The sequence below is a fragment of the Pagrus pagrus genome (genome assembly GCF_965226575.1).
Source record: "Pagrus pagrus genome assembly, chromosome: 14".
Taxonomy (NCBI): Eukaryota; Metazoa; Chordata; class Actinopteri; order Spariformes; family Sparidae; genus Pagrus; species Pagrus pagrus.
Window position 1 is genome coordinate 27872169 of NC_140198.1, and position 19487 is coordinate 27891655.

At 38.7% G+C, this 19487-nt stretch overlaps 1 protein-coding gene across 2 annotated transcripts in view; it reads right to left on the minus strand.

Moving 5' to 3' along the window:
- Positions 1 to 19487, minus strand: part of ntm (neurotrimin) — a 475162-nt gene that overhangs the window by 50263 nt on the left and 405412 nt on the right. For both annotated transcript variants that reach the window (XM_084374046.1, XM_084374045.1), the window contains one exon: positions 2438 to 2670. In XM_084374046.1, the coding sequence (XP_084230172.1) occupies positions 2438 to 2670 (233 nt within the window). The remainder of the gene's footprint in view (positions 1 to 2437; positions 2671 to 19487) is intronic.

Sequence of the window (19487 nt, forward strand, 5' to 3'; positions counted from 1 at the left end):
TGAGGATGTAACAGTTCTGGCATTGTGTCCAAGACGTCTATGTAATTCATTGCAGAGATATCCAGGACAGGCCGTCCCCTCTGTAATACATTCTGTAATAATACCTCTAGCCTGTAGCCTCTACTCTACTGCAGGATGAGGATGATGAAGAAGTTGAGCCATCTGGAGGTAACAACCCCCGCATAGAAGTTTACAGCCCCGGTAAGTTATTCAGTAAACACAAATGTGCAGAAGCTCCAGAAAAACGACTTTTATCATCATCCCAAACAACAGCTCCTGAAAAAATAAAACACATCCGCGGCAGAGAAAAGCAGCGATGTAAAAAGAAGCTAGAGAAGACTACATTTTACCCGTACTATTCAATGCTGGAGACAGCTATGCGTGTAAAAAGCTGAACTCGCAACGTTTCTTCAGACCATTAAGTAACATGTAACGTTTACAGCCACATATCTTTAGTGCAACTAATGACAACATAAACTGTAACAGTTAGTGCGATGTGACTGTTTTCTTGTTACTGTGGCGTTGCTAAAGCTGAGCTATGTAAGCTATAATGTACACAAACCCCACACATGAAGATTATAAGATAGCCTTTATTTATAACAGATGACTGTAAATTTTTATTTTATGGACCCAGTAGTAGACAGACTACTATCATTCACTTCATCATACGAAAGTCTAAAGTGGCTGAAGCTCTGAAGCTGTGTGATGAACACGTTTTTTTTCTCTGCAGTCCATGTTTCTGCTTTGTGACAATATAAAATCATTAGTTTTGTACACAACTGTTCCTTACTTTCTTCCTGAAAGAGGGCAGATGGCACTGTGATGTTTGTATTATGAGTACTGACATCATCTGACTGAAATAATGAATGCATCCTGTCTGTAATGTTCTGTAATAAATACAGCCTACCATGTACGAAATGTGTTGGAACTAAACTAATTGCCCTGCCACGACTTTGTCTTTTTAGGACCAGAATTCCAGTGCTGAATTACCACCTTGCCTTTAATTCTCATCTGCAGCTGGTCTCATCAACAAGCCCCTCCCCCGGTGGATGTGTCTCTATTCATTTCATCAGCTGACATCTTTGACCATTTTTGTATTCCATATCCATGCTCTTGACTGTTGCAGTAAGTAACATTCATTTTTATGCATCAGAAGTAAAAAAAAACAAACAAACAAAAAAAGTCAAATTCCTTCCTCTATAAAAGGAGGAGCATTTTAGTGTTCACTATTGCACTGATATTTTTATTTTATTTTGTAAACTTTGTAATAAATGGCAAAACATGAAAGGCTTCTTGTGTTGACAATAACTGAAATGAAACCTGCTGGAAAGGCTTTTGTGCCAGCTTCACTCAAATGTAGATTACAATGGTTGTTCCGTATGTCTGCTTACACACACCTGCGCTTGTTACACCAATAGAATGAGCTGTTCTCAGAATTTAGTATCAATGTGTACCTCTAAAAGTTGTGTCTAGCACTTACTGTAACAAGAGAATGCAACTTTACAAGTTTAACACATTGCAATGATGAATTTCCATAAAAACAAATGGAATATATTTGTTTGAAGCAGGTGGCTGGAAATTACAAATAGGTCCATTCATGACTATGATAATTCATTCTAGCGAGCAAAATAACTAAACTTCAACAGATGATAAAAGCGCTTTGTGTTTGATTTGTGTCTGCCAGCTTTATTAAGTCAGCAGTAGCCTACTGAGCTCAGTGTAAATGCTTATTTCATACTCACTGTTTCATCATTTTAAGTTCAAATAATCTTATTATCTAACCTGTGTTGACTGTTTACCTCTCATTAACTGTTACTTGTCACTCAAATATTGCCTTGGGTCACTTTGCAAAAGACAAGGGTCCCAGAACTGCAGTCCTGAAACTCCAGCCTCGGGTACTGCAGGCACATGCTCCTGGAATCATGTGGTATCCGTGTTTTGTCAGCATCAAGTCTTGGTAGTTGCCAGTTTATGGAAAAAAAAAATACATTAAAAAATAACGGAAAAATGTCTGATTTCTGCAGTATGCACCCAATTCTAATTTCCTCTCCCAACATGGCACAAACAACAACTCTTGCCTTACAGGGACATATTACTGTGTTGTGCTCTTTGGAGGGGGATTTCTAATCACGATGTTATAATCGACATGGCTCAGTAGTCAATGGCTGTCAGCCATCTGCAATGACGATGGCCCTGGCTCCTTCAGTGCTCAGGCCCTAATAAGATGAAAAATGTTATATGTGTGTGTGTGTGCGTGTGTTTGTGAGATGCTAGTCACAGACTTGCATGATCATAAGAGGGTATGGATGCTCAAAGTTATTAGGTATCGGGAAATTTACTCTGTCACACAAAAAGTATAGTCATTTTTCATCAGTAAGTAATACAGCAGTATGAGCAGTAGCTGAAACAGTAGTAGTAGTATATTTATTGCTGTTACCTTGGACGAGGATGTGCACTGAGGTGGTTCTCGGTCGACTGCTTGTCTGGACTGCGCACACGTACTGCCCCTCATCTGTCATGTCCACGTTTTCAATCTTGATGGTAAACGCCTCTTGATTAAGGGTCACCAGACTCACTCTGGGGTCCACTGACCATTTGTCTTCTCCAGCATACAGTATACTTGACCGGTTGAGCCATGCTGTGTGTGTGACAACGTCCCCCTGTGCACACCTGTAAAGGGATAGAAATTGCATTGAATGTAGGGCTCTTAGCCAAGTGGACTAAGTTATTTTCAGATTAAGCACTCAAAGTATCGACAAATATGTGAAACGCATACACAATATTGTTGCTTTAAATACGATCAAGCAAAGTAAACATCTCAAATGCCATACTTGTCACAAACACCAATTACTTTCCTCATTTACAGTAAATTGAGCCAATTTGTTATTCATTGCAAATTTCGGTCTGGCTGGGTGGACAATCATCAAACTGATTAGCAAACCTTCAACCAGAGAGGAGGAACCAATCAGTGGAAGCAGCTGGTGTAGTGTTGCAGACTCTGCTGGGCTCTCCATTGCACACAGCTTCCACCGCTGCAGGAAAGGCTCACTGATACTTCTAAAGGCTGAAACTGTACCTTAAAGGAACAGTTCATCCAAAAACAAAAATGTACTCATTATCTACTTGCCCCCATGCTGATGAAAAGTCAGAGGGAAGTGTCGTAGTCCACAAAGCATTCCTGGAGCTTCACAGCAAAACACCATTTCGTTGCAGCATTCTCCTAAACAACTGGGAAATTGTTTTAAACTTGTCTAACTCAAACTTGTCAGCTGGTGTAATACGAGACTCTGAAAGATCACAACTGTATTTGAAATGATGTTATACACACCGCAGTGTTTCCTACACATTGACTAATTCGTGGCGGTATATTGCATTTCGGTTTTTTTTATTTATTTTTTTTAACGTTACTTATAAATGCAGCGTATTCGTTCAGCTGCATTTCCTTTCCCTTCCCCTGCACGATACAATATTGGAAGCACCATTGCAGTTTTTAGTTCCTTATAAAAAGAAGGGGATTGTAACTAATAAAAAATATTCTGATAACATCAACATGGGATATGAATAGCATTTGAGTCATTAACAAACATGTCAACAGCTTGCTTGGAATATTGACAATTTTTCAGTAAGCACAGGAACTAGACACATTGTACCTATGCAAATGCAGCTCTCAAGCAGTCACCAGGTTTCTTTTGTTAATCTTCCCACACACTTGGTTTGTGACATTCAAAAGTGACTGAGACAACGAGCTGAAAACTGCACTTCTGTACCCCATTACAATCACAACAGATTGGTTTCACCAGTCACAAAATGCTGCTTTGATACAGGAGCTGGGTCACTGATCTTTCTACAGAGCAACACATCTGCTGTATTTTCATGATAAACCTTTGGATCCCACTGAGAAAGCACTGACAGAGCTGAAGGGGAAAAAAAGTCTCACTTACAAGAGAGTGTGCCAATGAAAGACATTCATACTTTGTACACATGGGCTTTTGGCTGCCAAAGACGTATTTATAATCTGGGTTTCTTTAACTTTTAGTAGCCTAATTTTCTGATGTGCATAAGCGCAGGACTTCAACAGTTTGGACTGGTAGCAATGTAACAGGAACTCAACGCTTTGCAGCTGAAAGACTCTCAGCTCCATTTACGCTGTCAGAGCTTTTGTTACAGCATCAGTCACTTCCACTTCAGTGGCAGCAGTAGGGTCAATGGCATCCTTGGGGCATTTGTGGTGCGATGGTGGGGAAAGAAGACAAAAAACCAGTCTGTGAGAAAGTGCGTGTGTGCATGCATGTGTGTGTGTGATCAATACACAGGGGCAATGGCTTTCAAAAATAATGGATAGCAGTGTGAGATGGTGTGGGATCAATTTACTATGACAAAGTATATTCAAAGTAGGGTTTTCAGTTCTAATGGCAACGCTAAATTAATTTCTCTGAGATGCCAATGCATTTTTCAATGTTAAGTCTTAACATTTATAAACAATACCACAGCACGACATGAATCTAGTTTACCCTGTAACTTATATAATAAACACAATATCTCTGCTATGGCTGTTACAACGATGATATAGGAATATAAATGGTAACTTAACAGCCCCTGAAACACTTCCAACCACCACTTATTTAATTCCTCACCCTGCTGCTGTGACAAACAAGGTGGACTCATAGGTGCTGTGACATCACTGTTGTGGATGGTTACACGTACAACAGGGAATTTATGACACACACATACACATACACATTCGCACACACACACTACACTTATCAGTGATGTTGGGTGTGTTCAAAGGGGAAACAGACTTGAAACTGTCAAACTGAGAGGGCAGCAAAACACTGCTTTTCAGTCCGGTGCTGAGTGACTCTTGATGACTCTCTAGGCCAGATATAAACTTGCTTTTAAACCACATGTTCACGTGGACAACTGGCTACATCATGTACGCAGTTGTTCACTTGCCTATATACTATGCGTATACCATAGTACGGAGGATACCACTAGGTGGCACAAGTTAGCATGTTGTCCTGTTGTTGTTCCTGCTGCTGCTGATGTGCTTACTGACTCCTGATCCTATTACAGCCCAATAATGGGGCTACACTGCTCCTACCGTTCATTTGCTCATTGCATCTTGGGTACGTGCAGCGTTAATTTCTGGGGATGTGCACAACTGATGCTCCAAATGGACGCAGGATATGCGAGCCAGCCATCATGTGTACCCGAACATGGTGTTAAAAGTATATATTCAACCTTAGGGTGTCCTGGAGATTACAAGGAGGCATGTACAGGGATTCTCACTCAAGTATAAAATCAAAGAATGGCATATCTTCTGTCAGCCTTCAAGTCCCTGTTAGGCCATCGCTTGAAGAGACATGTTCCCACCAAAACACAGGGGGAAAGTATTTTCAATTGTTGAATAAATGTGTCCATTTTCACACCATTGCACTGCATAACACTGGACTGGGTGCATTAATGCAAAAGAACTCAAGGAAATACAAATTTCATACAAATTTTATTTTGTACATTTAGAAAATCGCTGTATATTTTGGGGCTGAAGGAATGGGGACACGTCACTGAAGTCACTGCAAGAGTCTTAATTTTAGTATTGAAAAGACAGGATATCACTTTACTTCCAAATACGAAAATGGACAAGTGAACAGATGATATATATCATTGGCATTGGCCTGTATTTTTGGTGAGTCAAATCTTACATCGCTGGTGTCTCAACAGCAGCTTCTAGTCCTACACTACTATATTGCATATATAGCGATTAGCTGTGACAGGTTTATATGCATGTTTTGAAAGTACAGCTAGAGACAGAAATACACATTTTCATTCATTTTGTTGTGGCACCTTTTTAGTTCAGGTATTTGAACTTCTAGCTTAAAAAATCTTCTCTGTTGTCACTTGTGTTTGTGCATTTTGATACCCACATTGCACTGATATTCAATATTATATACTAGTTGAGCTTTATTTCCTTTTTCCAGCCTGCTCTCTACTTTCCCTTTGTTCGTCTGGATTAGTCTTTGTTTTAAAGGAAGCAAGTCAAGCTGAGTTTTACCATGGCAACAGTACAAAATACTAGCTACCACCATTTTATTCTTAACACATTTAAAAAAAAAAAAAAGGTGAGTGTGTGAGATGCGAAGTGCATCCAGAGGTAACCATACATCATTAGCAACCACTAGTAGGTGGACAGGCTGTTGTGCAACAGAAACTAAGACTAAATTTGTGAACAATTTTGAACAAAAAGTCCTGATCATATGACTTTTGAAGAGCTCAGTAATCCTCCTGTTTACTTATTACACTTCAAGGTCGGAGCTTTGGTCAGTGCCTCCTACTAAAAAAACACAGCCTTCAGTGGTTTTTGCTTAATTTGAGAGGGTCAGTGACATAGTTGAAGGTATCCTGGCACCATGTTTACACTGCCCTCTAATTTCCAATTCATGAGAAACTCTGTGCAGTCATGTTGTGTGAGTGGGAGTGCTGCCTCTTTGAGTGCGATGAAAGGGTACAAAACAAGCCATACGATATAAGATTGCAGTTGCTGATCTTTTGATACTCATTAAACAAGTAGGAAAGGGAAGAAAGAGAGAGTTGAGGTAGCTCCAGTGCCTCTTTTGTTGAGTTTTGCAGCGCAGACTATATTAGCAAAGTTTCTCAATCTACATGAGGAGGAATTCTCATTCACATCTCTGCACAAATGTCAAGACTATATACAGTATACACATGACTCTACTTAAATCACCATGTGATATATCCCTGACACCAAATATTTCATATTAGAAGTCAAATTGTTCACTGGCTAATTGGAATAATCCTCTTGAATATATATTTTTAGAACCTCATTGAAAAGAAAATCTGGTTTGACTCAGGTTGTTATTGTTATAAAAAACTATATGCTTCACCAGTCAAATCCCCCCAGAGAGCAACAAAAAGAAAAATGAAGGGATAAATATTTTACATACCATATATTCTCACCTTATCGCTTCCACACAGATGGCAAACAAAATGTAATCCACAAAAAAATTGTCAATCCTCTCAAAAGCATGAAAGGAGGAAGGGAAGGGGAGATGTGAGATTGGGAGGTGAAACTGTTACCATAGGCAAACATTTTTTCCACTCTCCTCCCTGTGTGCTTTCTGACAGTAATGTGCAGATCATTAAAAATACATGACACTTGTTTCTCCACAATTAGATGTCGCCAGTAGACTTTATTTACACGGTGGATCAATTGAGTTAATGTTTAATACTATGTCATCAGTAGCTTTGCTTCCAGGAATACAACCCTCACATGCAGTCCCTGCAGACACCAGCATTTCCCCCTAATGACTCAGATACGCTTGAACCGAAGATGTTTATCAACCTGTGCATTTCAAACACTACAATAAAAGAAAGAAAATCCCATTTAATGCACATCTTAATGGAATGTAGGCTTGGTTGACAAAACCTAAAAAAGATTGAAATGTGATGGACATCATTACTGTTACATGTGTATATGTATCTAAATGATCCGATTATTCATGAAGAAAGACGACTGTCGCATGGGCTCACAAATTGCTTGTTTCATGGGCAGAGTTCTGCTCACCTGCTATTCCAGTCTCTGTAGGTTTAGGTTGGTTTAGTGTGATTATGATTAAGTATTAATATGTGTTATTTTAGAGCAACAGTAACCTCTTTAAGGAGCTAGGAAAACTGTTCCTCAGAATAAAGGGAGACATTTCACCTCATTCATCTTGGATGATTTTGTTTTGCCACACTTTCCAAAGATGACATCTAGCCATGGTGAGTTTCTGATTTCAGATACATTTTCTGTATTTTGGCCTGTAACATGATTTCAAGCGCTCATTGTTGCTGCTTAGTCATATACTTCATATGCTTTGTGCTTGACACTTTTCCCTTTCTGTTCACTTCTCTGTACCAGAGACTGCTTCATCCTTTTAAACACACACTGACCACATTGCATCATTTAAAGAAGTATCTTAGCACTGGAAATTTGCCATTGCATGAAACTGGGCTGTCTATTCAGTCCAAAGACAGACATATTTTTACAGGACCAGAGAAAACAAAGAAAAAGAAATAAACATCTTGGTCATCTAATTAACAGCACTCCGTTAAGCAATTATTATCTTAATAAATAACAAAATACACAGTGAATCAGCCCTTATCACTTGAATAAAATAAAACATATATTTTTGTTCCTCCTTATATTTAAAACATTCATTCATGTTAATTCCATGGATGAGATTATATACTGTATCATACTGTATATAGTATATCCAGCAGAAAAGTGCTTCATACAGCATGTGAGGAAATAATAAAAGATGAAAGTTTCAACTTAACATTCCATCAATCTGTGCTTCAGCATGTAAGATAGAGCAGAATTCTAAAGTAAATGATAAAACAGAAAAAAAAATGTGTTCTGGGATTTACCGTGAGAAGAGGGGCAAAGCTGCCATTGTCATGTGTGCTCACGACAGTCATTAAAGCTTAAAAAAAGAAGAAAAAAAACTCTTTTCCATCAAATTATCATTATTCAACATGGCTCTCTTGCAGCAATTGGCTCTTTTCATGAAGTTCTTTCTGAATTAAGCTGTAAGAAATATTAACCTAAGAGACACCTACTTCTGAATGAAGAAAAGCCATCACTTCAACATTCTGTGCCTGAAAACAACACATTGTCTACTTGAGCTCCCTCAGTCAGCACACAGATCAGTAAGCAACACGCTTTGTTGGTCTTGGTACTGGATTGGAGTACAGGTACCATACATGATACATTTTCTGCACAGCCTCTTAGCTATACAAATAATGTTTCATTGACATTCATAACATTATTAATGAGAGGCAATATCTTAGTAAGCTTTGACTGTATCACAGCAGAAAAAAAAGGCACACAGTAGAGTGCACACCTTTGCCAAGGCCCAACAATCCCCTTTAACAGTGAGTTGACATACACACATGCATGCACGCAGGCGCGCACACACACATACTTTTTTTAATGGCCTGGCCTGATCTAAAAAAGATCAAGCAAATGTTTCTAAACGAAGGGTGATATTTAATGTGTACTACAGTCTTTCTACTGTTTTGTGCTACAAGCCACAAAAAGGATGAAAAATAGCTTGAACCAAGATATGTTCGTAACAAATGAGAACGCTTGTTCTACATCAGAACCTGCTGAAACTGGCTCCTGCTAACTCTGGTGAGAAATGATGACACACTTTTCAACCCAGGACCTAACCCAGTACACTATAAAATAAGCATAGTAACAGCTACGCTATGTGCAGGAGAATGTTCTTACATTTACATTTAGGGCTTTTGTCCAAAGCGACTTACAATAAGTACATTTGTCACAAGAAAGAAACCACAACAATTCACCGTCGATAAAGTAAGAATGAAAAAATAGAAAACATTTTCAAGCCCTCGTCTGAGCAAAGTAGCTGCTATTTATCAAGGATACCTTAAGTACATAAGTACTATGGTTTAAGTACTAAGGGTAAGAACATACAAGTGCATATACGTTTTTTTTTTCCTTCTTGTTCATCAAAAAAAGAGATGTAACTAGCACATACTGTCAAGTCAGAATGTGATACATTAGATGGACTGATAAAGTAGCTAGCTGGCTGGTGTGACCTAGGGTTTGCAAACATAGTAAGATCAGGATGGATCAAGAGTGATTGACTGAGTAAGGGCTCATATGAAGAACATTTTTATGTCTTATTTTAGGCAATATAAAAGGAGATCAGAGGTTGGTCCCCACCACTTTCCAACACAAAGCGATGCCCTTGTTCTCAAGCCATCTTATCAGGAAGTGTAGCCAGGCTGTCATGTGAAATTAACCATCTTGTAGTCCAGGATCCTACCTCTATTCTGGGTCATAAGGAACAGAACTCACAACACAAGTTTGCATCTCCAGCCAAAACTTTGGCTTTTGGAAAGTTGTATAAAGTGGTATGGTATTGGAGAATGAAAGGTGATGGGATAAGATACTGTATTTTTTTGCTACTGTCTGTTTAATAAATTAACTTTACCCAGTATATAATGTGAAGATAAAATATAGAAAGGATCTCCTCTGTGATTGAGGCAGCAGCCGGAACGGATTGAACTATTTTTTTATGCAAGAGTAACCTCAGAAAGCACGTTTCTTGCAGTGCAGTCAAATTAAATAAAGAGTATATGGTCTGTTAAAGGCCTGATTTTCCTCAGTATTTCAGAATAATTTTCTGGCAGACATTTATTTAGAAAAGCAGCGACTAAAAGACATTAATGACAGTAATTAATGATGTTCCACAACTGCAATTACTCTTCTCTGAATATTTCATAAAAGTAAAAGGTGCGACTTTTAACTGAATATTATACTAAATTCAGTGGGCTCTAATCTGCAGCCTTTTCATTTCAAAAAGTTAACAGCATTAGTAAATTAATTTGAAAGCATGCATGCCTGTATGTGCATAACAAAGTAAGGCTGTGTGCTCTGCTGTGTGTTTAACGTTATAAGTCAGCAGTGAGAGCAGCCTCTCTGCTGCACTGTTAGCTCTATGGTTGTACAAGACGCTGAGCAGGTGCAGAGTTGTTGAGGTTAAACAGAGTGAGCACCTGGTTATTGTCTTCACCACAAAGTTTACCTGAGTTGTTTAATGCTGCAGTGCATGTGTGTCAGCTGATCTCATTTCCTACTGTGGATTGCTGCTCTGCTCCGTTAACATTAGTCTGTGGGTGACGGCGCAAAAAGTATTCACAAATATGTGGCCTACTTCACGTTTGTCTTGAAAAGGTAAATATTCATCATTACATAAAAGAAAAGCTTGCAACCGCTGCCTTTTTTGAAGATGAACTTCAAGATAACTCAAGTGTGTGTTAATTGTCCGGGTGCTGACCTTTAGATGTGTAGAAGAACACTAAACATGAATTAACATGAAATACTAACTAATCATGGCAGCTATTCAAGAGTGTTTGAAATCAATGAAGCTTATCAGCTGTTCCTCGTGAGCAAATTGACTTTAGCCCAGCTTTTTGTTGGTCTATGTACAGTAGCTGTCACTTTCTGCTGCCTCAAGGTAGCAAGCCGCCATCAGTGCGCCTGACCACACCCCGCTTTAGACCAACACGTCAGAGCAGGTGGGTGCAAGTACATTTGCTATTCACACAACGTGAGCACCTTGCGTGAAAATTATAACTGCGTCGGTCTGAAACTAGCAATGACACTTAAGCTGACTATCTTTTTGTGCTGTCTTGCACAGAACACACATTTACTTTTAATTGTGTCTAATGTGCATCTGAGTGAAGCAGTTTTTTTGAATCTAGGAACACATGAATATTATTTAAAAAGCACACATACAAATGTGCTAAAATTACCATTACATGCAGACACTGCCAACCAAAGACTGCTTTTCCTATTATGTTCCACTATGATGAGTGTGAGTCATTCCTGCAGCCTTCAAAACCTTGAAATAAGACTCTAAATCAACAATACTACAGAAATTATAATGTTTTAATAACAGCAACATTTCCACCTTAACTGTCCACTAGTGACTGAAGTATTCCTTTTCATTTACCACTTCTAATGCAGTCTCTTGTCTAACAGAAGGTCAGTAAAAGGTTGGCCCACAATTGAAGCACAATTAAATCTGCATCCTTACATCCAACTAGAACATAACTCTCAACTAAAATTAAACGTTGGTCATAACACAACATGCATTGTGTAGCCTACTCTGAAAGAATTCAACCACTGGACACTATCTGACATCTAATCACGTAAAACATTCTGAAAGTATGATGACAGTAACAAGACAGCAAACATCACTGATGTGGCTGAAAATGTTCTAAATCATTTTAATTTGTTTGAGTCTATTGGTCAGAGCTGTTCTGACTTAAAATTCACTCATTTTACTGTCTATGAGAAGATGATACTACCACACAGAGGACAGAGGAATGTATCTGAAATTAATCCAGTAATCATTTGCTGATCATGGTTGACACAGAAATAACCAGCTTTAGCTGTATAGTGTATATCCCTGTGCTATGAGTAGGTATTCATGTTTTCCATCTCTCTGAACAAAGCAGATCAACAGACCAATGGAGAAAGAGCCTTGTGAGCTGCCTAATGTCTTCCCATAATCACAATGATTTATTAAGCCTCACCAGTTATGCTGATGGGGCCATTAATTATCCCAATCCAAGCATTCATTAGGAAACATTTCTGTGTCAACATACTTGTCTCCATGTAACATGGTAACATGTAACAATGAACATGGCTATCCTTAGTACTTACCGCTGTCAAGCTAGTTTATTAGTATTGGCTGCACTTCCTCTGCCATTCTTGTGCCACTAGCTTGTTAATAACTTGTGATGTATCCACCTAGCCCTGTGGAAGACCCTAGTCATACGCATTAAGTGCAAAAGGCAGAGTAAGCAGAGCTGGCAGACAGGGGTTTGTAGCAATGGTATAGGTAGATAGACAGGTAGCCTGTCCAATCTTTTCATGTAGGCCGAATAAGACAATTGGATGGGGTTATTAGAGTCCTTCAACCTAATTTATTGTCAGAGCACTTGAATTATTGATCACTGTGGTGGTGAAGATTTCCCAAAAATATAACAAAAAAAGCTTCTAGAATAACTTGGAACAGTAAATACGTTTTAGGGTGGAACTTAATGCGGCCTCTATTAAGGAAATGCTGGTGATTATCTGGCATTTTACAAAATGTTGATACCAAACAATTTTCTTTCTTTTTTTTTTAATTCATTTTCATTTTTTTAAATTTCATTTTTATTTTACCAGGTAGTCCCATTGAGATCAATATCTCTTTTACAATAGAGACCAGGCCAAGGAAGCACCCATATCAAAGTCACAACATGTAAATTCATGGTAATGTTTGGGCACTTAGCCCTTGGTAAGACAGTCTTACCAAGGGCAGTTCTATAAAAACCTCTGATGGTAATAAGATGACACTCTATATAGTACAGTATTAAGAAGCAGAGGTAAAGTGAATTGTATCATGGCACTGTGTGAAAGGAGTGCAGTGTGAGATACATTAAAAAGATTGCTCAAGTTGTCCCTGGCTTATTGCCAGTCTCTTAAGCTGAATTTTGGCTCAAGCAATGAATGAGGATGCCTTTGTTTTTGACTGTGGGCATGGGAATTGCCCTCCAAATGGCAGGACTGCTAAATCATGGTCAAGATGGAGGGAATGACAAATGACAATTAATGCCAATCCTTTGTGTCTGTCAAGCTAGAGGTTCTTTCTAGTGAGACAGCTGTATATACTAGAGACGTACCCTAATACCTTATTCGGAAAATATTTCTGCTACCTGAAATGGATCGTTATTAAGCAGGAAAAAAGGCAGCTCCTTGCCTGTATCTACCTTAATTTATCACTGATTTAATGCATCACCCGATGAGCACGCTAAGCGATGCAAATCAAACACACCCAATGTTGCGTGATAACAAGTGCGTGCTGGGTTTGGCTTAAGGCTAAATACTGATGAAGAGTCGAGTAGTGTGCTGGTTAAAGGCACACCATGAAGGTGCATGGCTATCAGGAAATCCTGTGACTGAAAGGAGGGTAATGCCTCCACACCAGTGTTAATTTTGTTAACAAAAACTGTGACAAAAAATCTTCCTCAACAACCTTTTTTTCATGACATGCTAAAAACAGATGTCTAATAATAAAAACTACCAAGAAATGTTTTGTTTTTGTTGACAAGATGAGATGGGACTATAATGTAAGTGGTGGACTCACTGACAATCAATATTTTTTTTCTACAATTGTGTGTCTAGTCTGTCTGTCAAAATATGACCAATAGATAGCTGTCGTTGCACTGATTGTGCAGAATCAGTGCAATAAAGGGAGACAGAGAGACAGAGAGACAACCTGTGGCTGCATATTAAGTGGAAATAATGAAAACAACCTGAAGGGATAGTTGAAGGTGTTCCAACTCGCTATTAATGCCAAGGTGTGTAGCTAATTAAACTGCAAGTTCTAAAGTTAACCAAGCATATTTCTAAATGTGCATCATGTGCTGCTGCTGTAATGTTAAGCCTGCAAGTGTATTTATTCATTTATTCATGTAAAGTTACACAGCGTAGGAAACTCAGGGACAATTGGATTTCACAGATCTATCAGTCACCTTTTACATCCAAGGCCAGAGGCGTTGCCATTCTTTTTCGTAAGACTGTACCTTTTGTTTTCACTCATTCACAATTGACCCAAATGGCAGGTTTATAATTTTAACTGGGCATATCAATTCACTTCCCATTATGCTGGTAAATATTCCAGATTAATCTCTAAGATTGACCACACCAAATATCACAGCATAATATTATCAGACCATAGTTCTGTCAATCTCAACCTTTGTTTGTCCCTCCCTAGGCAAACCTAGAGCTGGACTTTTAACCCCTTTTTGCTCACAGACCAGGCTTTTAAAGAATACATTATGACACATATCTTGAGACCAACGACAATGGTGAGGTGAATGACTCCACACTGTGGGAAACACTCAAAGGATATATCAGAAGCATCCAATCACATTATAATAACATTCTTAAATTAAAATATGAATACAACTCCATTCTAGGGGAACAAATTGGCAACACACTGCTTAAACTTAATCAAAGGCACTTTGAGTTTGGTGACAAACCACAGAAGTTACTGGCTAGGCAGTTCAAAGGAGAACAAGCAAAACGAGCCATTTACAAAATAAAATTTAAATCTGGCCTGATGCTCACAGATTTAAAAGATATCAACAAACTATTTTGTGAGTTCTATTCAGAAAAGTATGCCTCCAAATCAACAGCTGCAGAGAATGGATGCAGCTTTCAGGGAGAATCTGGACTTGGATTTTTTGCTGTCTGAGCTACTTTCCCACCAGAAAGGCAGCTGGACCAGATGGGTTTAGGCCAGAGTTCTATGAAACCTTCCGCGATGTCCTTGTACCTACATTGCTGAGAATGATCCGAGATACCTTGAAAATCAAGAGGCTCCCATCCTCTCTCAGTGAAGCAAATATTTGTGTTTTATTAAAAAAAAGATAAGGACGAGGTGATGGATAGACCGCATTACTCAAAAACAAAATTGAACCACATCTTCCCATCAGTGTCTCCTGATTGAAGTGTTACTCTGCCGTAGGATCACTAGCACATCTTTTCTGGTTTTGCCCTACATTATACAACTTTTGGAATTTTTGAGGGGCTCTCAATAGCCTAATCCAAGGAAATTCTGCCCAACCACGACCTGGCCATCTGTGGATGCTCTGCAGAGACTTTTGAGCTACCGTACGACGTGCAGATTGCTCTGCACCTAAGAATGGTGGTTGCTAAGAAACTTATTCTCCTGACTTGGAAGTCTACCACCCCACCCTGCTTTGTGCATTGGCTCAAGGAGATATTGTCTATTATATAAATGAAAAGACTGAAAGAATTTGGGCACCTTTTTTGGCACAGTGTCATATTACCCTGCATCCGTAGGGACTCTGACCTGCCCGACTACATGAGTGTGGTATTTAACTTGATTCATTTCTTCATGTCACTTTACCTTGCTCCTGAGATGTTACTATTGTGACAACATTCTGGAAAGACTATGTTCATTGTTTTGTGAACTGTCTGTCAGCCTTTTGTTCTGTCTTGTTCCGTTTGTGTTCTACTTTGTTTTTTTTTATGTTGTTTCAATATATTTTGTCATTGAAAACTGTATTAAAAAAAAAAAAATGATTGGACTGTTAATCTATGTTGCTGGACCTTGACAGATCGTACAAGCACATAGAGCCACCATGGTTGTTGACATGAGGAGGAGAGTGTTCCTTGTAGAACTTCTACCAAAGGATAGACAGTGAAATCACAGTATTGGACACCAATCAGTTGATACATGCATCAGAGAGGAATCCAAAAACACTCTGACATAGACATAAAATACAGAAAACAATTTAATCATATTACTTTAATCGACTCTCTTGGGTGTCTTAAGAGCCAGCACTAGCCTCCTCCTCCACACATCCAAGAGCATCAACTTTGCATCTCTGTGATATAATAGTATCGTTACGTGTACAAAATTATTTACTTAACTGTGCCGGCCCACATGAATAACATATGTGAACTCTTAAACTGATTCATATTTCCACTTCAAAAGCAGCAGTGGCTGCCTTGCAAGCAGGAAGTCGACATTATTTAGTCGACGCAGGCGTGATTAAGAGCTGAAACACTTGAGAGTAATAAATAGTTGTTATATATCAGCTTGGACATGTTCCAGGGAGCATTAGTCTTTCAAACAGTCAACTCATCATTGCTGCATTGCATCCTTGTATTATAACTGCTGAGTCGTTTGTACAAATGCTGTGCTGTCCCATGTTGCCAGTTAGCACAGATTTGCAGTTAGTTACCTGTGTCAGTTCAGCTCAAAGCAGTCATTGAACAAATAAGCAGAATGTGAAAGGGACTATTGTGTTGAATGAGGCTACAGGATGAATTACCCACTGTTTGTGTTGTTTACTGGGGCCTCCATAATGATTACTCCACATGCAAGCATTAGAGTGGCTGACTGAGAAAAGACTCTGGAGAAAGATTTTTTATTGGCACTGCAGTAGCCTAATATAATGGTAAAAATTAAGAGTGCTCTCATCAGGATTTTTTGGGCCGATCACTGGTCACCGGAAGCAGTTTTGGCTCGACTCTTTTTACTCTGCTTATGATCTCCGGTCGTGCCTCTGCCACAGTAGGTTAAACATGTCGGCCCAACAGTGATCGCCAGCATCCACAAATGTTTTTTAAACTGATGCAACTGATGCCAAAGTGAGTGAATACACACAATACACTCCACTGTGGCTTCAGTCGTAGTCTGATCATGAATTTATGTAATTAGCCACCGCAACTCGACGTCGGGCTGCATTTTCACCAAAAGTTGACTCCCTTGCAACTTCTTCGGCATGCACTGCCGCAGCCAAAATGCACTGCCTTCATTAATAGGGGTGTCACAGTCTCGATTGTAAGTTGTATATCGATTTAAATTACGTCACGATCTCAACCTTCGAAATCCAAGGTGGAATCGAGGATTTCGCCACGCCCCCAGTGTCACGTCCGGCAGGCATGCCAAGAGGGGAAAAAACACACAAACTGCATGTCGTAGCGCAGTGAGTGGATTCACATTGAATCCGCCGTTGTGGTGAAAACACAGGCTTTCCAATTCATTTTTAATTAGTATATTTGTGTTATATATGAATGAATGTAAAGAAGAAATGTGACTTTGGGGCCATTTAGAGAATAGAACAGAAGAATAATTCCGAGTCTGGGTTTTGGAATGGAAAGTTTGGAATTGTATTCCAGGACACATTTCATTAGGCACTGAAAAGGAAACTTGTAAAACGCATGAATATGCATTAAATAGTTGACTAATAGCAAATTGTCTGTCAGTGGGGTCATTTTGTAAGCTCAAGCTAATTTTAACTGAACACGTAGCTGCCACAGCCTATAATTAGTTAAACGTCAATCTTATCACTTGTGCTCCTCAAAATAAACACTTCTTGTCACTTGAGGATCATGATGGCCAAACAGTTTGTGGATTTTTTTATATTTGGAAGCCTGAGCCTCTAATTCCTGCTTCCTTTTCTCTCTAAGCTTTTCAGCTCCTTTCCTTTTTGACATTTTCATCTGATCTCACTGTTGTTGATGCACGTCTCTACATTGTTAATGCAACAGTGGGCAAGCAAGGCCATTGGTCAAACAAATATCCCAGTAAGATTCCATCATCACTTGATGGGCTGACCAGTGTTTCAGCCGACAGAGTGCACAACTACAGCGGGACGAAGAGAGATGGACTCTGTTTACATCATTGATGCTTGGTGCTCACACACTGTCTAAGTGGATGGATAGTGTTTATCTAATGTCAAACTTTTAATGCGAAGATGCCGACCATATTATCATCACAATCTTGTTGCTGCAGTTTACACTGACCCCAAGACAGTTTGACATGACCAACAGAGAGGAAGCTTGAAACCCCGTAGAGGAAATAAAGTTAGGGCTGTCAGAACATTCAGTCTAACATTTAATTATTTGAAATATTCCCAAGCTATTCAAATTCAAAATGTCTATAAGCACAACATACCATATCAAGTAGTTTGCCTTGTGGTCCAGCATAGTAACTCTCAGTTTGACCTACTGCAGTCTTAATGACTGATAAGTAAACAAAATAATATAGAATTATGTAGAATACGAAGCTGAGTGAATTAGTACTGTGGGAGCCAAATTGTGTTTTATATGTTTCAGTTAAATAAATAAGTGCAGTATGTATTTGTTTAAAAGTTCAAGTGAATGGAAATAAATAATTGATTTAATTGAATAATAAGTTAATTACAAATATGTAAAAGGTCAGCTAAATTCATTTGATTTAATTCATGTTTAGGTAAGAATGATGTTTTGGATAGGAAAACAGTATTTTAAGGTTTCTGTTAGGGGAGTCATCTTATGTTACTGTCACTTTAAGAGAGTAGGTCTCTTGAGCACACAGAGGTGTTTAGTGAGTTAAGGTGCAATTGAGGACCGAGCCACACAGTTTTCTTACCGTAGTACCTTTTGCTGATTAGGAAAGCTTAATTTTGATCACTCCTGTAATAAGACACCGCAAAACCTTGGACTAAATATATTTTGTTTTATCTTTTTACATCCGAGTCCTGTGGAAGTTTTTCCTGCTCAAGCGAATGTACACGAGTCAAGTCAACACTATTGATAAGCTTCAGCTCCCACAAGTATAGACACAAAAGTCTGAAAATCAGTGTATTTATATATATATATATAAATATATATATATATAAATATATAAAATGTAAAAAGTATTTTGGGTTCTATGCTGTAGATGGGATAATGACTAACACAGGCTGTTAACTTTATCAAAAGCAGCCATCTTATTCTACAGCCACAACAAACACAATGACTCATCTGCTAGCTAGCCACCTTAGTGAGGCAGCTGAGCCAGCAGAAATGAGTGGAGCAATGTCATCTTTACAACCTTGTCTCCGCAACCTTTATGTTATGTAATGTGGGTTGTGTTCAAACTTTGTTGGAATTTTACTTTTTAGATAGTCACAGCCCTGAGCATCCGACATTTTGAATTTTTTCAACTTTCACTTCTTTGGTTGTGTTCATGTCTTGTTGGACCCCCTTTAAAAGAACATATAATGAAAACTCATAATTATACTGGATGTTTACTGGAATTGATGTTGTAGACGAAAGGACAACCTTTGGAAATGACAGAGAAAAAGCTTATCATTTTCACCAAGCTTTACTGAGTAGCTTCAAAGACTAGACTAAAAGTGCCATGTAGTTGTTATAAAGCATAACACCAGTCAAGACAAGTAATACCTTCTAGTTCCCATGTTTATTGTTCAACAACCTTGAAAGCTGTTGACGGGGGAAGGAGGCGGATGAGCTACTGTCGATACGAGATTCACCAGGAGTTCAATAAAGAGTTCCATATAAAACTAACAATGAATTAAAGACTGAAGGACTAGTTTGAACA